At 42.7% G+C, this 16,143-nt stretch overlaps 1 protein-coding gene across 9 annotated transcripts in view; it reads left to right on the plus strand.

Moving 5' to 3' along the window:
• The window catches only part of MAPKAP1 (MAPK associated protein 1), a 267,937-nt gene that overhangs the window by 181,467 nt on the left and 70,327 nt on the right, over nucleotides 1-16,143 (plus strand). Inside the window, exon 8 of one of the 9 annotated variants that reach the window (XM_017549147.1) lies at nucleotides 2,302-2,600. The exons of the other annotated variants lie outside the window; for them this stretch is intronic. Within the exon in view, the coding sequence (XP_017404636.1) occupies nucleotides 2,302-2,315 (14 nt within the window). The 3' untranslated portion in view covers nucleotides 2,316-2,600. Of the gene's footprint in view, nucleotides 1-2,301; nucleotides 2,601-16,143 lie in introns of those variants that run through there. 9 annotated transcript variants of the gene reach the window in all.

Below are 16,143 nucleotides of genomic sequence, written 5' to 3' on the forward strand. Positions count from 1 at the left end.
CCAAGGCTTGTGTTCTGACTTGAAACACAACCTCAGTTGGCACAATGGTCATTAGAAGGAAGGCAGGGAGAAGCCCTGTTGCCAGGTGGAGCCAATCTCTGAAGGATCTGGCCCCCACAGCAGGGAACAGGGCAGATGGGCAATCAGCAGCAGGATTGGGGGTGGGGCACAAGGATGGGGGGGGAAGGGGGGGGGACTGCAGGTCCTGGCAGCAAGGACCAGGGAAGCAGATGATGCTCAGCATCCAGGGGTGGCTGTACCAAGAACCACCGCTTATCCAGGTTTGGATCACAAAGGCAACAGGTGAGTAAAAACCCCAATGTCAAAATTACCTGTAGGAAAGAAAATCTCTTTAAAAATGTCCATCAGGGGCAATGTATTATAATTTTTTCATTAAATTCACACAGCTTTTTTCTCTAGCATCATAACCGCTAAAAGTACATATTTTTAAATGCTAAAATCAAACTTAGTCTAGAAAGACTGAGACACTATCATCCACCTGTTTAATGCAGTTAGTCATTTATCACACATTTACAAGGTTCCATAGTTGCAAGGATGAATTCAGGACTCCTGCTGCATATTCACACTCTTGGGGCTCATTGGATCACTGAGAGTCATGGCAAGTGGAAATCTCCCAACTGCTTAAATTGTGCTCTTAGTCAGGTCTCTCCCTCTTTTTTTTCCTCATTTCTACTTAGTAAATATGGTTGAGTTTAGAGAAATTAAATGCATGATTTATGCGCAAGGAAATCTAGACAGACAGGCAGGCAGAATCTTCAGAGAGGCCTACTGAGAACCTAGCATGACGTCAGGCCTTAGGGCAGGGTTCTGGGCAGGGTTGGGCCAGGAGCAAGGACCAGTTAACTGAATGAAATGTGAAGGCCAAGGTGAGATTTTTTAAAAGGAAGCCCTGTTTTTGGTTGGCTGGGGATTGTAGAAATCCTCTTGCCTTGAAGCAGAGCCTGCAGGTGTTAACTGGTGCAACTTTCCCTATTGTGGGAAAAGGAAGGAGGCCAGTCTGGGACCCTGGTTGAGCCTGATGTCATGGGGTCAGAAGGAGAAAAGATAAGACTTAGGGGATGATCAAAAAGGAGGGATGTGATTTTGACAAACCGGAGGAGTCGGTCTGGGTGAAGGGAAGGGCGCAGCACTGACATGGAGGTAGGAAGCCAGGACGTACATGCACTGAATGGTGAGACTAGTTTGGACAATGTCCTGTAGAGGACATTGATGGACCAGAAATTAGGATGGACAGGAAATTGAAAGCCTTGAGAGTAGGATAAGGACTTTGCGTCTAAACTAGTAGCCTGCAAGGAAGTTGTGAAAGGATTTTAAGCATGAAGGTGATACCTTGAATGTACCAGAATTTGGCTCTGGAGAACGTTGTCTAACAATAGGGTGAAGAGTGGGTGGCTGGAGGCCAGGAGAAGATTGGGAAACCATTACTGTGGCCTGAGTGGGAAGGAATGCAACGGAGACCTATTAAGTGGGCAGAGTCTGCAGAACTTGGGAGCTGATTTAATGTCAACAATAAGGGGGAAGGCTAAGAAGTATTCCAAACCTGAGAGTGCCATATTCACTATGCCAGGTCCTTAGGGGCCAGATTCGGAGTCTTGTTCATCTTTATATCTACAGTGTTTGGCTCAGGACATGGCACATGGTAGGAGTTTGGTAAATGTTTGATGAACAACTGAATTAATTCACTGGGGGAATCATGGTGTCATCACTGGAAACCCAGTTACAAGGGAAAAAACCTGCTTTGAGAATGGAAGGGGGTAGTAAGTTTATAGTTGATTGTCCTGTAAAATTGGAAGCAAAAAAGGGCTTAGAATTCTCTCTGTTCCTACAAAGGCTGGTCCAACCATTCACTGGCAGTGGTGCTTCGCTGAAGAGTTGGTAGAAGTCCCTAAGAGGCCCTGTAGCCTTTTGTCCCACCCAGGCCTAGGGCCCCTTCCACCAGGGCCACTGGCATCAAGCTTGCCAAAGAATAGTTAACCCTGGTGCCTCACTGAATCTGCTCAACATCCTGTCAAGTACATACAACTACTGTATTATCTTCATTTAACAGAGGAAGAGACTGAGGTTCAGAGAGGAAGTGGTTTACCCAAGCCTCTGACATAAGCAGATTTGAAAGAAAGTCTTCGGATTCCAATGTATCATAACAAAGTCTGCTGACTGAAAACAGTTGGCTCTAAGCTTGCTCTCCACTGACTCAGGTTGGAGTCACCACTTTTATGTAGCTCAGAGAAGGCTGCAGACAAATGAAGTCTCATTTTTGTTTCTTCTGTTTTTTGTCCTTAGGTGCTTGTGACTAAATTCACTAATTTCACTGGCTGTCAAGGCCGTGTTAAGGAAAATGGGTTTGAACTGCTGTGGGTTTTGAGTATTGGACTGGATGTCAGAAACCTTTGCCATCACGGGAAATTCTGTCACTCTGGATTTACTATCTGTTCCCCACAGCTAAATTCCCACGCACTGTGATTTAGCACCCTGGATCCCCATCAACCAGTTTTGGCATTTATTTGAATGCATTACTCCACTGGTTTCCATAAACTATTTTACAATTGTTTAAAATAAATGACTGTTTATTTCCACAAAAACCATCTGTATTTCTTTACAGAGCAACAGATAACTGTATGTAAAATTTGGTAATGTCACAGTAACTCAAGTTAAGAGAAACAGATTGGATTGAAAAATTGGATTCTTAGGGACAGTGGTAAAGGTTTCCAACCTGTCTAACAAGTGATATCTGGACTTCAAGGAGGAAAAAAAAATTTCCTCTTTTACAAATAATATGGGGCTTCTTTCTCCAAAGAGAAGTACATTCCCGCTGGCTGCATAGTGACAGGATGTAGACTATTAGCACTCCTCATGGCAGGGAAGGGTCTGGGCTGTCTAGCACATCTCTGCCCACGGCGACGTATATGAGGCTCCTGTCCAGTGGCTCGCAGCCTTCTGCGAGTTTTGAAGTTTTGGATTGTACATGTGTTACCTCTTCTTGTTCTGATGTTGAGTGGTCTCCACTTAGGCCTGTGTGTTGTGGCTCCAATAACTTTGGTAGGATACATGTTGGGATAGGTGGCTACCGAAGGCAGGCCTGGGTAAGAGAAACAGACTGATTGGGATGAAGGCTTGGACCCTGTCAGTGATGGTCTTCCATTCTCCAGTCAATGTCCAGTTGAGTCAGCTAGATCCACGCTAGTTCCATCCATCCCTAGGAAACCCCGTCAGAGTTGGGACGCTAATGGGAATCTCCAAACAGTAGAACCATTCGGGGTCGGACGAAGGTAGATCTCCAAGTCTGCTGCAGAGGAAGACGTAGTCAGGATGTAGCCAAGCAGGCTGGGCTTGTTTCATCACCAAGTAATCACTCAGCTCACCTGTACGCTGAAGCCGTCCTAGGAATGTAGACATGCTGAAATGCGCTCTCCATTCTCAACTTGCATATATGTAGTACAAGAAGTCTTTTTAGTGTGGATTGCACAAAGAAGTCCAGAGACAGTGGCATCTAAGCCACTGTTTTGATTACTTGAGTGGGAAAAAATATAGACTAAAGAAGTGAAGTAGAGGGAAGATTGTTCCAAACTGAGGGACTAGTATGGGGAAAGGCACAGATGGTTGAAATGGCATCGTTTGGAGGATATTTCTGGATTACTTTATCATTAGAGGGGAGGAAGATGAGATGAGTAAGACTGACCTGGAGGTTTCAGCCACTGCTGGAGAACTAGAGACCCTTCTCTCGCTGAGTGCTGCTTAGAAAGCAGAAGCAACCACCCAGGCATGACAGTACAGCTAAAGCTACAGACTTCGTGAAAACTGTGGGCCAGGCATCCTTTCTCCTTACACTTTTTACCTGTATTAGCTCAATGAATCCTTGCAATAACTCTAAGATCTAGGTGCTATTATCCCATTTTTACAGGTGGGAAAGTCATGCACAGAAAGGCTAAGTAACTTACCCAGGATTACACAGCGTGTGAGTGATGGAGCTGAGATGTCAAACCCAAGGAGTCTGGCTCATAAGTGTTACATCATACTGTCTCAAATGTGCTGGGCTCTGCAGAGTTTGCAGAACATTCCCTAGACATACACTATATTAAGCCTAGGCAGGGATCAAATCCAGACCTTTTCTCTACCCACAGACTGTAGGAATGGACTCCTGACCACCATTTGTCTCAAAGCCTGTGTGGAGGCTTCAGAACTGCCCTAGAAGAAGACCGACCAGAGACATTATGGGGTACCCTTTGTTTTTGGTGGCTCTGTGTTGAATCCATGAGGAGGTTGGGGCAGGCATAGTTACCATGCTGTGGCTGTGGTGTTAACAGGAGTGAATTGGATCTGGCCCTTGGTCTGCAGTTGTGGCCTGCATTTGTAAACAGTTTTTGTTATTAATTTTTAATATTATAAATACATAAGTATTTTGTATTGTATTGTATTTTTAGAGAAACAGGGTCTTGCTTTGTCATCCAGGATGGAGCACAGTGGTGTGATCATAGCTTATTACAGCCATGATCTCCCAGGCTCAAGCAATCTTCCCACCTCAGCCTTCCAGGCAGCTAAGACAAATGCATGCCACCATACCAGGCTAATTTTTATTTTCTGTAGAGATGGGATCATACTATGTTGCTGTTCTTGAACTCCTGGCCTCAAGTGATCCTCCCTGCCTTGACCTCCGAAAGTGCTGTGGTCCCAAAGGGATTATAGGCATGAGCAACCACACCTAGCTGTAAACAGTCTTGGTAGTCTGGCCCCATATGCTCCAGTCAGCCCTCTTCACCTTTGCCTGCGTAGCCCCTTTGAGCAGCACTGGAAGCTTCTGTGATCTGCCTGTGGCTTGACTGTGGGCCTCAGGAACCCTTGAACAGGCACTATCCCAAGTTAGTTTCTGGCTCACCAACCGTTTAGGTGTCTCTCCAGAGCCGTTGAGCCCACACTGTGTGTGAGGAGCCAGATGCTTTGAGAGGAGACTCAGGGAGGCTCCAGGGGCCACAGTCTTCCCTAGTGTCATCTAGCTGGAATAGTCTCTGAAATGTGTTCCACCTCGTTTTTTAAAATTGAATTTTTAAAATGATAAATGTAATACCTGTAATCGTCTACTGTCAAAAACCCAAACATGATAGGAATCTTTAAAGTAAAAATCAAAAGCCATCTTCTTTGCTGCTACACCTTCCTCACAGGTCACTGTAGGTAAAAGAACAGCTGTGAGAACAGTTTGGTTCACGACCCTCCAGATTGTGTTGTGTATTTCACAAATCTACACATCAGTGCACCTATGTAATTGGGGTTTTACTTTATTAACATGTAGCATACTCTACACATTCTATATCTTATAAATTTAATAATGTATCATTGAGTTATTTCTATGTCTTATTAACTTAGCTTTGTTTGTTTACTTGCTCTGTCGCCCAGGCTGGAGTACAGTGGCACCATCATAGCTCACTGTAACCTCGAACTCCTGGGTTTAAGCAGTCCCCCTACCTCAGCCTCCCAAGTAGCTGGGACTACAGCTCCATACCACCACAACCAGCTAATATTTTTATGGGTTTTTGTTTTGTTTTGTTTTGTTTTGTTTTTTGTAGAGATGGATTTCACTGGTCTGGAACTCCTGGTCTCAAGTGATCTTCCCAAGATGTGGGCCACTGTACCCAACCAACTTAGCTTATTCTTCTAACAGCTACAGGACACCCCAGTGTATAGATATACCATAATTTAATAGTTTCCTACTGGTAAACTTTTAGGTTTATGAAATGTTTTATATTAAAACAGTACTGTAAGGAAGATCTTTGAACATACATCATTGTGTACTTGGGCTACTATTTCTTAGGAATATTAGCCACAAGAAGTAGGTTGTTGAGTTCAATTTTCAGTGCCACCTTGTTGCGTTGAAAACCACCAATGCCACCTCGTTCTGTTTAACAAAGATCCAAAAATCTCCAATGCCACCTCATTCTATTTAACAAGATTATTGAGTACCAACGAAGAGCCTTATTGCTGTGCTGAAGCCCTGGAAGACAGAGTTGAGCTTTTTTGGAAAGTCCGCCTACCCCGCCTTCAGAGAGTGCCCTGATGCTGGTGCGATATGGGGAATGACAAATAGACAAAAGTGCTTCTAATTCAGCATGCTCGGTGCACTGAGAAAAGCAAGGTCCCAAGGAAGGTGGGATGAAAGAACTCTTAATTTTGACAGGGATTCAGGCAGGGCTGCAGAGAGGAGGGGATATGCCAAAAGGATGCCTCCCTGCTTCTCCCAGGAGCCCATTCGTGAGGCTAGGTATTCAAGAATAAATTTGTTCTAAAGAATTATGATGCTCCTACATTTTCTCCCACACAAAGAAGGAAATCTCAGCCATACGCCCTTTCCCTTCCTCCTCTTGGCACTTTCTGATTGATGATTGGAAATGATGGCAATACATAAACTATTTTTCTTTTTATTTTATGACCTGGTAATAGCAGTAACATATTTCCAGTAAATGTTTTCTGTTGCAATAAAAAAGTTGTAACAAGGCTAGAAATGGGTATAGTTAAACCCTAAAGAAATCACACTTTCAGAACTGTGGATTGAGGCAGTAAGTCTGTAAATGACTTAACTTAGAAAAAGTACCTGCACCCCAACCCTGGAAAAATCAGGGCAAGCAGCTGGTGTTCATGTGACATGCCTGCTGTGAGGGCTGGTGGACTCTCAGTTTTGACCCCCTCAAAATCAACTTCCCACACCCTTCCCTGCTGCCTGGCCTCCCACCCAGCCTCTTTACTCTTTTCTAAACTGATAAATCTTCTAAGCCTTACAATTCTTTTTTTAGACCCAAAGATCAAAACCTATAGTGTTCTTTATGGGACACAGCATAGCAGAGTGGTGATGAACACAGGCTTTGGAATTGGAAACACCTGCATTCTCGCCCTGGCCTCGACATAGGTACATGACTTAATGGCACCATGGTTTAGTTTCCTCCTCTGTAAAGTGGGGATCAGTAGGGCCTACCGCATGGAGTTTTATGAAGATCCAGAAAGCAAATGCGTGGAAGGCACTTTGTTAAGGGCCAGGAAAATCCTCCATGTCAGTTGCTGATGCTGTTATTATAATCCAGGAATGAAGCAGTATTTGACTTGTTTTCAAAAAGGGCAAATTGATGATTTTGTCAAATTTGCAATATAACTTGACATTTATTGAGTGCTTATGTGCTAGGCATTGTGTTACACATAATTTGGGAAATTATTCCATGAAGGTTTAGATCCACTAACTTGCCCAGGGTCACATAACTTGTAAAAGAGCCAGGATTTCAATCCAAGTCTTTTTGACTCCAAAACCCACACTCTAGCTGCCACACATCTGCCTTCTAGGATCAGATGCTCACAGCAGCAGTAGAGATTGTAAAACGTTGGGTAGTTCTGTCTCACACCAAGCATGGCCTCCTTTGGCTGGCGAAGATTGTGAGCAGATAACATTGAGAGCCTATGGTCTTGGAACTCCAAGGCCAGGCCAAAAAAGAAGCATTTCTTTCCTTAATCACAAGCAGAGTGGCCCGTTCCTCTGCTCACCCTTATTTAAGCTCTGTTACTCTTAAGAGAATGAATGGCTGCTGCTTCTGTGTGTCTGGTGTCCTTAACATGGCTTAAAAATTAGGCCTCTTCCAGCCTTTGTCTTTAATTTCGGGTTTTAGGCTGACACCTTCATTAATGGTCTAGTGCAAGCTTTCTGTCGACTTGAAGACTGCTGTGTGAAAGTGGTTTTGCTGTCCTATCAATAATGGTCATAATTTCCCCAATACTCTCATCAGCAGTGAATTGAGTCTTGCAGCAAAGAAATAGAAACCCCAGTGCAGTGGTTTGAAAGTGATTTGTCTTATAGACGGCGTCTTCTTTCAGTAAAATCAGGTCAGTGCGGCACTGCTGGGTCAGATGTAAGTCGAAGACAAATTAGTTGGAGGAAATTGATCATTTAAACCTTAGGTTATTTTTAGCTACAGTAGCTTTTTAATATCTCTTTTTTCTTTATATTTGTTTTAATAAACTTTAATCATCATTATCATCATCATCATTAGCCAAATTAAATGTCTTCTCAGTCTCAGCCAAGCCTTAGGGGAAAGAATGCCCTCTGCTCAGCCCACAGAAGCGGCCTTCCCTTCGCAGTTTTGGGGCTTGCTTCCATCGTGACATTGTCGTTGTTTAAACACTGAAGCCCACTCCTCCTCATCTTCTGGCTGGCCCCCTTGCTAGGCTTTGTTTATTGCACCGACTAGCCCCTTGACCAGTCTGTTCTTCATTGCTATTGAAAGTTAATGGGGGCAAAATTGCATTCCCAAACATTTGAACCTGAAGTGGCCAGGGCCGAACTTAGTTGATCTCTGGTGATCGGTTCAATTTAGTTACGATTTTTTGCCATTAGGCTGGGGCTGAATGATGGTGATTTGGTTGAGGCCAAATGTCTGAAGAAAATTGGCTCTCTGATAAGAGTGCTGTTATCAGAGGGGGCTGCCTTCTCATTTGCATTTAGATGAGTATTGATTATTTATTTACTCAGAGAAGTGAGATTCGTTTCCAATCTTATCTTTCTCGTCTCTGCTTGTCAGCAGAAAGAGAGATAGAGCTCCTGACATCAAGCCAAGATAACAGCACTTTGTAGCAAAGATAAAAGTTGGAATGGGCCTTTTTCTAGTGTTGACTGAAAGGATAAGTTTTAAAAATTAGAACTGATGGGTCATGCTTTCAAAACCTTTCCTGAAGGTTTTGCAGTTTAACTAGGCAGGAGAATTGGTTTATTGAAACGGCCTTGGTCTTTCTTCTTTTGCAATAGGGATTGTATTTAATTTGATTATATTCAGCTGTTTCACTGAGAGCAAATGGGTGTATTGGCTCAGAAGAAACTAAAGTGTGACCTTATTTTCATGTCAGCTTGTTCCTTTTATATTATTTAAATTCCAAATTACCCAATCTGAGCCTCAGAGGGGGTATAAGCTACAGTGGTTATCACTTGAATATAGCTCAGTGCTTATATTAAGATCAAGCAGAAGATGATTGTAGTTGCCCCTAGAGGAAGAGTTATAAGCGATGGAGCTGACACTTAATGCAGACATTTTAGAATAGCTGATGCTGGGTCCGAGCTCTGATATGGACAACGTCAGCGTGGTGGCTTTAGCTCAGCGAGGAATGCAGATTCAGTCAGCCCTGCCATAGAACAGTCAAGGCTTGGCATGATCCTCCTGAAATGGGTTTTCCTGCCATAAGTCACCAGCCCATTGTCAGCAGTGCCACCAGAAGAATCTCACCGAAGTATAAAGCTGATTGTGTTACTTCCCTGCCCTGCTAGCATCTGTTGCTTATAAGAGAAAATCCAAGTCTTGACCAACAGTCTAGGCCAAGCTTCTCGGCCTCAGCTCCCCCTTGAACAAGCTTGCTTTTAAGCTATAGGCAGCATTTAAGATTAGAGACTTGCTCGGCAGCCAGGATTCCTACAGTTCCCTAGTCTCTCAGGTCCTACGAATATTATCTAAAAATGACAAGTAAATGTCAGAACCCACAGAACAAACCATGACAGCATAGATATTAAAGCATATGTGATGCTACACTACCATCCAGACATCCATCTAACCAACATTTTTTGATGCACCAAGCACAGAGATGAATCATCCCTGCCTTGAGACGAGGAGAGTCAGCGAGACAGCTCGAGCAGGTAAATTAGAGAAGAGCCCCATCAGTGCTCCTACCAAGGTAGTAACAAGGCACTGTGTGGGAGCACAGAGGAGGGGACAGGTGACTCCACCCTCCCCTTCCCTGAGGTGGAAACATCTGAACTAGGTTGTCTGGGAGGACTCAGAGCTAGGCGAAGAAGAGGGAAGAGGGAGTAGCACGTGCAGAAGCCAGAGGCACTGATGAGCCCACGTGGACCATGGGAAGTTCAGTGTGGAAGAAGCCAAGACTGAGGGTGGACATGTGAGCTCAGACCCAGCGTCACATTTCCTTTGATAGCTGTGCTACCATGGTTTGTTCTGGGGTTCTGACATTTACTCGTCCATTTTAGACTATATTTGTAGGACCTGAAAGACTAGGGAACCGTAGGAATTCTGGCTGCTGAGCAAGTCTCTAATCTTAAATGCTGCCTGCAGCTTCAAAGCAAGCTTGTTTAAATAGATATGCATCCTGTACCCCTACTTTGGACACATGAGGGAAAGACTACAGATACTTGCTTTGATGCCAGCATTCCCTGCCCTGGTGTGCCCTGCCTGGTAAGGCTGTAAGCCTGTTGTGACTCATAGGCTAGGTAGGGATCTACCTAAACCTTATCACAGCAGTTTCTGTTTCAGCCTATATTTGCAATAATAGTAGCTCTCATTGGCCGAGCACTTTGCTAAGAGAAGTCCTGGATTGTCTCATTTAATTCTCACAGCAGTCTTCTGAGGGAAGCTCTGTAATCCCCATTTTACAGATGAGATTAAATTCCTTTCCCAGGATGCACAGCTGGCAGTGTTACTCCCTCTCAGGGCACAAACACCAGAGATGTTCTGCTCAAGCCTAGCCTTTCTTCTTACTGCTCACACTTAGCTTTTTTCTGGCACTGAGAAGCTCTTTCATATTAAAGCAGCTCTTTAAATTGGTGAATGGAAAATATTTGACATGAAGACATAACCGTGAGTGTTCAGCCTTTGACTTGGTCATTTTTCCTTGCACAGGTGATTCTAAGACTTGTTCTTATGGTCAGCAATGATAATGACAGGTTAATTCATTTATGTCCTACCTTGATCCCAAAAGTATTTGGAATTATTATAATAGATTGAAAAATACATGAACCACTGAGGACAGTGGTGTGTGCCTGCAGTCCCAGCTACTCAGGAGGCTGACATGGGAGGGTTGCTTCAGCCCAGGATTTCTGGGTTATAGCCTAGATCAGTGCTATGCTGATAAGTGTCCACACTAAGTTCAGCATCAATATGGTGACCTCCCAGAAGTGGAGAGCCACCAGGTTGCCCAAGGAGGGGTATACCGGCCCATGTTGGAAACATAGCGGGTCAAAACTCTCGTGCTGATCAGTAATGGGATTGCACCTGTAAGCAGCCGCTGCACTCCAGCCTGGGCAATATGGTGAGACCCCACCTCTTAAGAAAATACACGAACCAATAAACTACATGAAAGGAAAAGGAACATAAAGATTAAACAGCAAGTTTATGAGTCCCAAGGAGGAGGAACTGGCAGAGAAATGCATGCCCAGGTCACCATAGCCACGCATACATTTAGTGCTGAGCTTCCTGATGGGCAAAGGAGAAAGGGACATGATAACGGCTAGTCACAAGATATATGTTAAACTTTCTAAAGTTACAAAAGCAAGCCCTTTGCTCCAGAGAAGTACAGCTTTTCCTGACACCAAGGTCTGAAGGAAGTTTCTCCCATGGGTCTCTAGAAAGAATACACAGAGTGAAAGAGGCGACAGTATGTCTTCCCTCTCTTCGGATTTTGGCAGGCACTTGCTTTCCATTGGATTTCAGCTTTCAGCTAGCTTGCAGCTGTTAAAGAATTGCATGGTGAAACCTTTTACGCTTCAGTCAAGGGTTAAAGGGATCAAGGAAGCTGCGCTAAGCCTGTAGCCACCAACCAACAGATTCTACAGATTTTCTTTGAAACTTATATGCTGAGATGTTTGCCTGAGGTTTACAAAATCCCATAAAAATCCTGCCTGGGTATTATAATTTGGAACCCTCCCAAAGTGCCCAGAGCAGTATTTTGTTCCTAGGCCATTCGGTGACATGGTATTACTGCAATAAATACATCATTGGAATGCCCAAGCAGGCTTTCTCGATGCTACAGAGGAACTGCTTCTCAGAATCTTCCTTTTGTGTTCCTCTCTTCTGTGAAGTGGGGGACATGCGGCTTCATGCGCAGCTGTGACTTTTTAAATCCTCTTTCCAAAGTGTGGATGTTGCCATGAGAACTATGTCCTGTTCAGTGTGAAAGAGTTTATTATATTATATTATATTTTATATTATATATAATAATTTCTTTGGCAAAAAGTCTGTTCGTAGAAATTGACCTCATGGTTTGTCTTTTTGAAAAAGACTATTTTTGGCTTCTTTTTCTATTTTCCTCCTGTGTCAGCCTCCTAAAAATTAAACAAGTATTTGATGGAGATTGATACATAATAGGTCTGGGTTATCATCTTGACTATCATCAGTAGGCATTTATCTAGAACTTGGTGTGAGTGAGATGCCGTGGTTCATAATGCAATATAGAGAGTGCAGGCCTGGGCCGTGCTGGGTATGAATTCTCCTACTTCTAGTACTTCCTGAAGGACATTGAACAAGTTCTTTAACCTCTGCAAATCATAGTTTCTCCTCTGTTAAATGGGTTTATACTCTTTACATCTTAGGATGACCAAAGAGTGAATGAGATGATCTGTACATAAAAGACCTAGCACAGAGACTTGCCACATAGTAGGGCCTGTGATGGTGGTAGATTGTCCATGATGTTAGGATCTCTTAGTATTATTACAGTCTGATGATGATGATGATGGTGGTAGCTGATACTTAAATAGCACTATTAATGTGCTGGACATTGGTCCAGCTGCTTAGCAACTATTAGTTCAGTGAATCTTTAGACAGTCCTGTGAGGTAGGTGCTATTATTGTCCCCTGTTTTATAATGAAGAAAACTGATAAGTTTTTAAGTTGGCTTGAAGTTATACAGCAAAATTGCTTGGCCAGGACTTAGGCCAAGGCAGTCGGGCCCCTTACCACCTGGCTCTGTCGCCTCTCATATATGCCCTGCCTCTCGTTACACAGTAAGGCCTGAAGTTATCAATCTGGCTTTTTTGTGGGTGGGGGAAATGTGAGAAATACTGTAATCTTTCTCTGAGTTGTCCACTATTCGGGCGAGGATTAACGAGAGAAATGCAGATTTATAAAAAGCAGTTTTCCAATTGGATTTAGATATCGAGTTTCATGTATAGCTTAACCACCCTGCCTTCCCCCCAGGTTGTTACCATTGGTCCTTTGCTAGGTTCAGAAATGGCTTTCCAAGTTGTTCTTCAGCTTTGATGGATGAGCAGGGAGTACGCAGGACAAAAAACTAGCAGATTTTCAGTTACTGACTAAACTGAGCATAGAATATTAGGAACATTACTAAGGAGAGATGGAAAGGCCTTCCTGGATGGATAGAAAGTTGGAAGGGCCTTCCTGGATGGATAGAAGATAAGGCGATCACATCTGATCATGTTTTGATGAGAGGGAATGGTACTACCATGGACCCAGAATGCAGCCAGAGCATGAAATATTTCATATGTGTGAATTTTGTTAAAACAAATAGTTTCAGATTATTTTGATTTTGAATTTATAGAAGTTAAGTGATTCAGATTCTAGATGAATCCACAAATCTACAAAAGCCTTTATTTATTTACTTTTTTTCTTCTTTTTTTTTTTTTTTCATTTTACTTTGGGCTCTGGGGTACATGTGCACATACTGCATCCTGCAGCATTTTTGCCTAAGTACATACATGCCACATCCGCCCCCCCCCAACAAAAAGCCTTTATTTATGGTATAAACTATGACCTCTTTATAATTGACCAGTAATTTATAGTTTGCAGGAGGAAGAAGTGTTCAAGGCAGACAAGCTTTAGAGCCAGAAGACTCCCTTGGATTTTATTTCCCCCTTCCTACTTACCTTTGTGATCTTAGGCAAGTTAGTTCACCAGCATCCCTTTCTGTGAACTGGGGATAATAGATCTGCCTCTGGGGGTTACTGTGAGGATTCAGTGAGGTAAGGTATATAGCGTGCTTGCCACATAATGAGCGTGTATTAAATGGAAGTCATCATCATACTGGGCTTCAAGGATAAAGTCCTTCTAAGAAGCTACTTTCAGAAAGCTAATTTTAATAGAAATATCTGCAAGATCCAAGGAATAAAATAAATGTCAGATGATGGGATTTGTGGCTTTGAGAGTGAGCAGGGAGTTATCTGTAGGAACAAGGGATCCTTCCTGGTACTCCCTGGCTCCCCTGTTTTCCCTGATCCATGTTTCCCAGGCAGCTGCAGGGACTGGTAGGGCAAAAATGTGCAAAGGAGACCAGCCTGAAATTCCTCCTGATGCAGCCAGGCCTTAGCTCCCAGTAATCAGGAAAGTGGTAGCTTATATATAATCCAGCTGTCAGGTAGGCTGACAGCTTGAGAAGCCCAACAGCCTGTACACTGCTTTCAGAGTACACATGCCAGGGTGCAGGGTTACTTAACATGAAAATATGTTTACATAAACAGATCGTGTCTGGTTTTGATAAAATTATTGCATGCGAATGACCCATTGGAGATGCCACAGTGTGTGCTAATTACAGTAGCCTCAAAAAAATGGCATATTAAGAAATTGGAGAACTTTTAAGTTTATCTGGTGTTTTCAAATTACAAAAGTGGCCTTCGTTTGTTATAGCAAATTTGAAAAATACAGAAAAACACAAAGGAAAAATAAAAACACTTTAATTACACTATCAATTATAACTACTATTCACATTTAAGAAATAACCTTCCAGTCTTTTTCCTCTATTCCTTTACATATTTTTTTGCTTAGATTTACCTTTTTAAAATTTATACATAATGTTTGTGGAGTACATGTGATATTTTGTTACATGCATAGAATGTGTAGTGATCGAGTCAGGGTATTTGGGTACCACCTGGAGTATTTCTCATTTCTATACATTGGGGACATTTCATGTCCTCTATTCTAGCTTGTTTTGAAATATATACTACATTATTATTAACTATAGTCACCCCACTCAGCTATTATATTTTTAAAATTATAATTTGTATAATTTGTATTTTTATAATTATTTATAATGTACTATAATTTGCTGCTTTCATAAAGTAGCATATGATAAACATGTTTTGTAAAATTAAATATTTCTGTAGTATCACATTTAATATTTTTATGGTTATTTCACAATATTTAATCAGTCCCGTTGTTGTTAGACCTAGGTTGTTCCCAAATCTGGGCTATTATTTAAAAAAAAATTTTTTTTTTTTTGTGGAGATAGGCTGTAGTGCAGTGGCACAGTCATAGCTCACCGCAGCCTTGAACCTCCTGAGGTGGGCTCAGGAGATCCACCTCTGCCTCTCCAGTAGCTGGGACTGCAGGCACGCACCACCATACCCAGCTAATTAAAAAAATTTTTTTGTTGAGACCAGGGTTCACTGTTTCCCAGGCTGCCCTCAAACTCCCGGCCTCAAGTAATCCTCCTGCCCTGGCTTCCCAAAGCACTGGGATTATAAAGTGAGCCACCATACTCAGCCTGAAAAATGAATTATTATAGCCAAACTTTATACCCAGATTTCACTATACATTTATAGAAGTGGATGTCAGTGGCTTCTACACACTGTATTTCTGGGAGGTTTTGGAGATGGGAGCAGTCAGAGATTGCTTAATAGGCCATTGTCATAGAAAGCAGCCCTCCAGGGTCAGGGGTAACTCCCTTTCCTCTACTAGACTGAAGGGGCCCACAGCTGTTTCCTTAAAGTTCAGCTTTCTGTGATTCCCTCCACCCAGTATTATGTGCCAGCATCCACTGATCAATAGCAGAAGTGCGTCTTAATTGAAAATTGTTGGCATGGGCAAGTGATAGGTAGTAGAGACTACAAGAATTACCTCCGTTTCCTTCCATACTTTGACTTACTTAACACCTTTTTTGTTGGTTTTAAGAGACACAGGGATTCTCTTTGTTGCCCAGGCTGGAGTACAGTGGTATTGATCATAGCTCACTGGAGCCTCCAGCGCCTGGGTTGAAGCAACCCTACTGCTTCAGCTTCCTGAGTAGCTGGGATTACAGGTGCGCACCATCATGCCTGGCTAATTTTTAAATTTTTTTTGTTCTTGTTACTATGTTGCCCAGACTGGTTGTGAACTGCTGGGTTTAAGCGGTCCTCTCAAAGTACTGGGATCTGGGAGAATCGCTTAGTGGGGGCTGCCATGCCTGCCCCGGTTTAACACTTTGAAATTAGAATTCTTTGAAAAACAAATTTACTACATATATTTTTAAAACACAATGCCTTTTTGATATAAATATAGTGTATTGGAGCTTAAAAGAACTGTGTAGACTTCTGACCATGTATATGCTTAAATAGTTGTATATGTTTTAAGCATTGTTTACTTATAAAGGTTTAAAAGCTTTAAGTAGTGTAAAAAGG

Source organism: Cebus imitator, unplaced genomic scaffold (assembly GCF_001604975.1).
Source record: "Cebus imitator isolate Cc_AM_T3 unplaced genomic scaffold, Cebus_imitator-1.0 Scaffold216, whole genome shotgun sequence".
NCBI lineage: Eukaryota > Metazoa > Chordata > Mammalia > Primates > Cebidae > Cebus > Cebus imitator.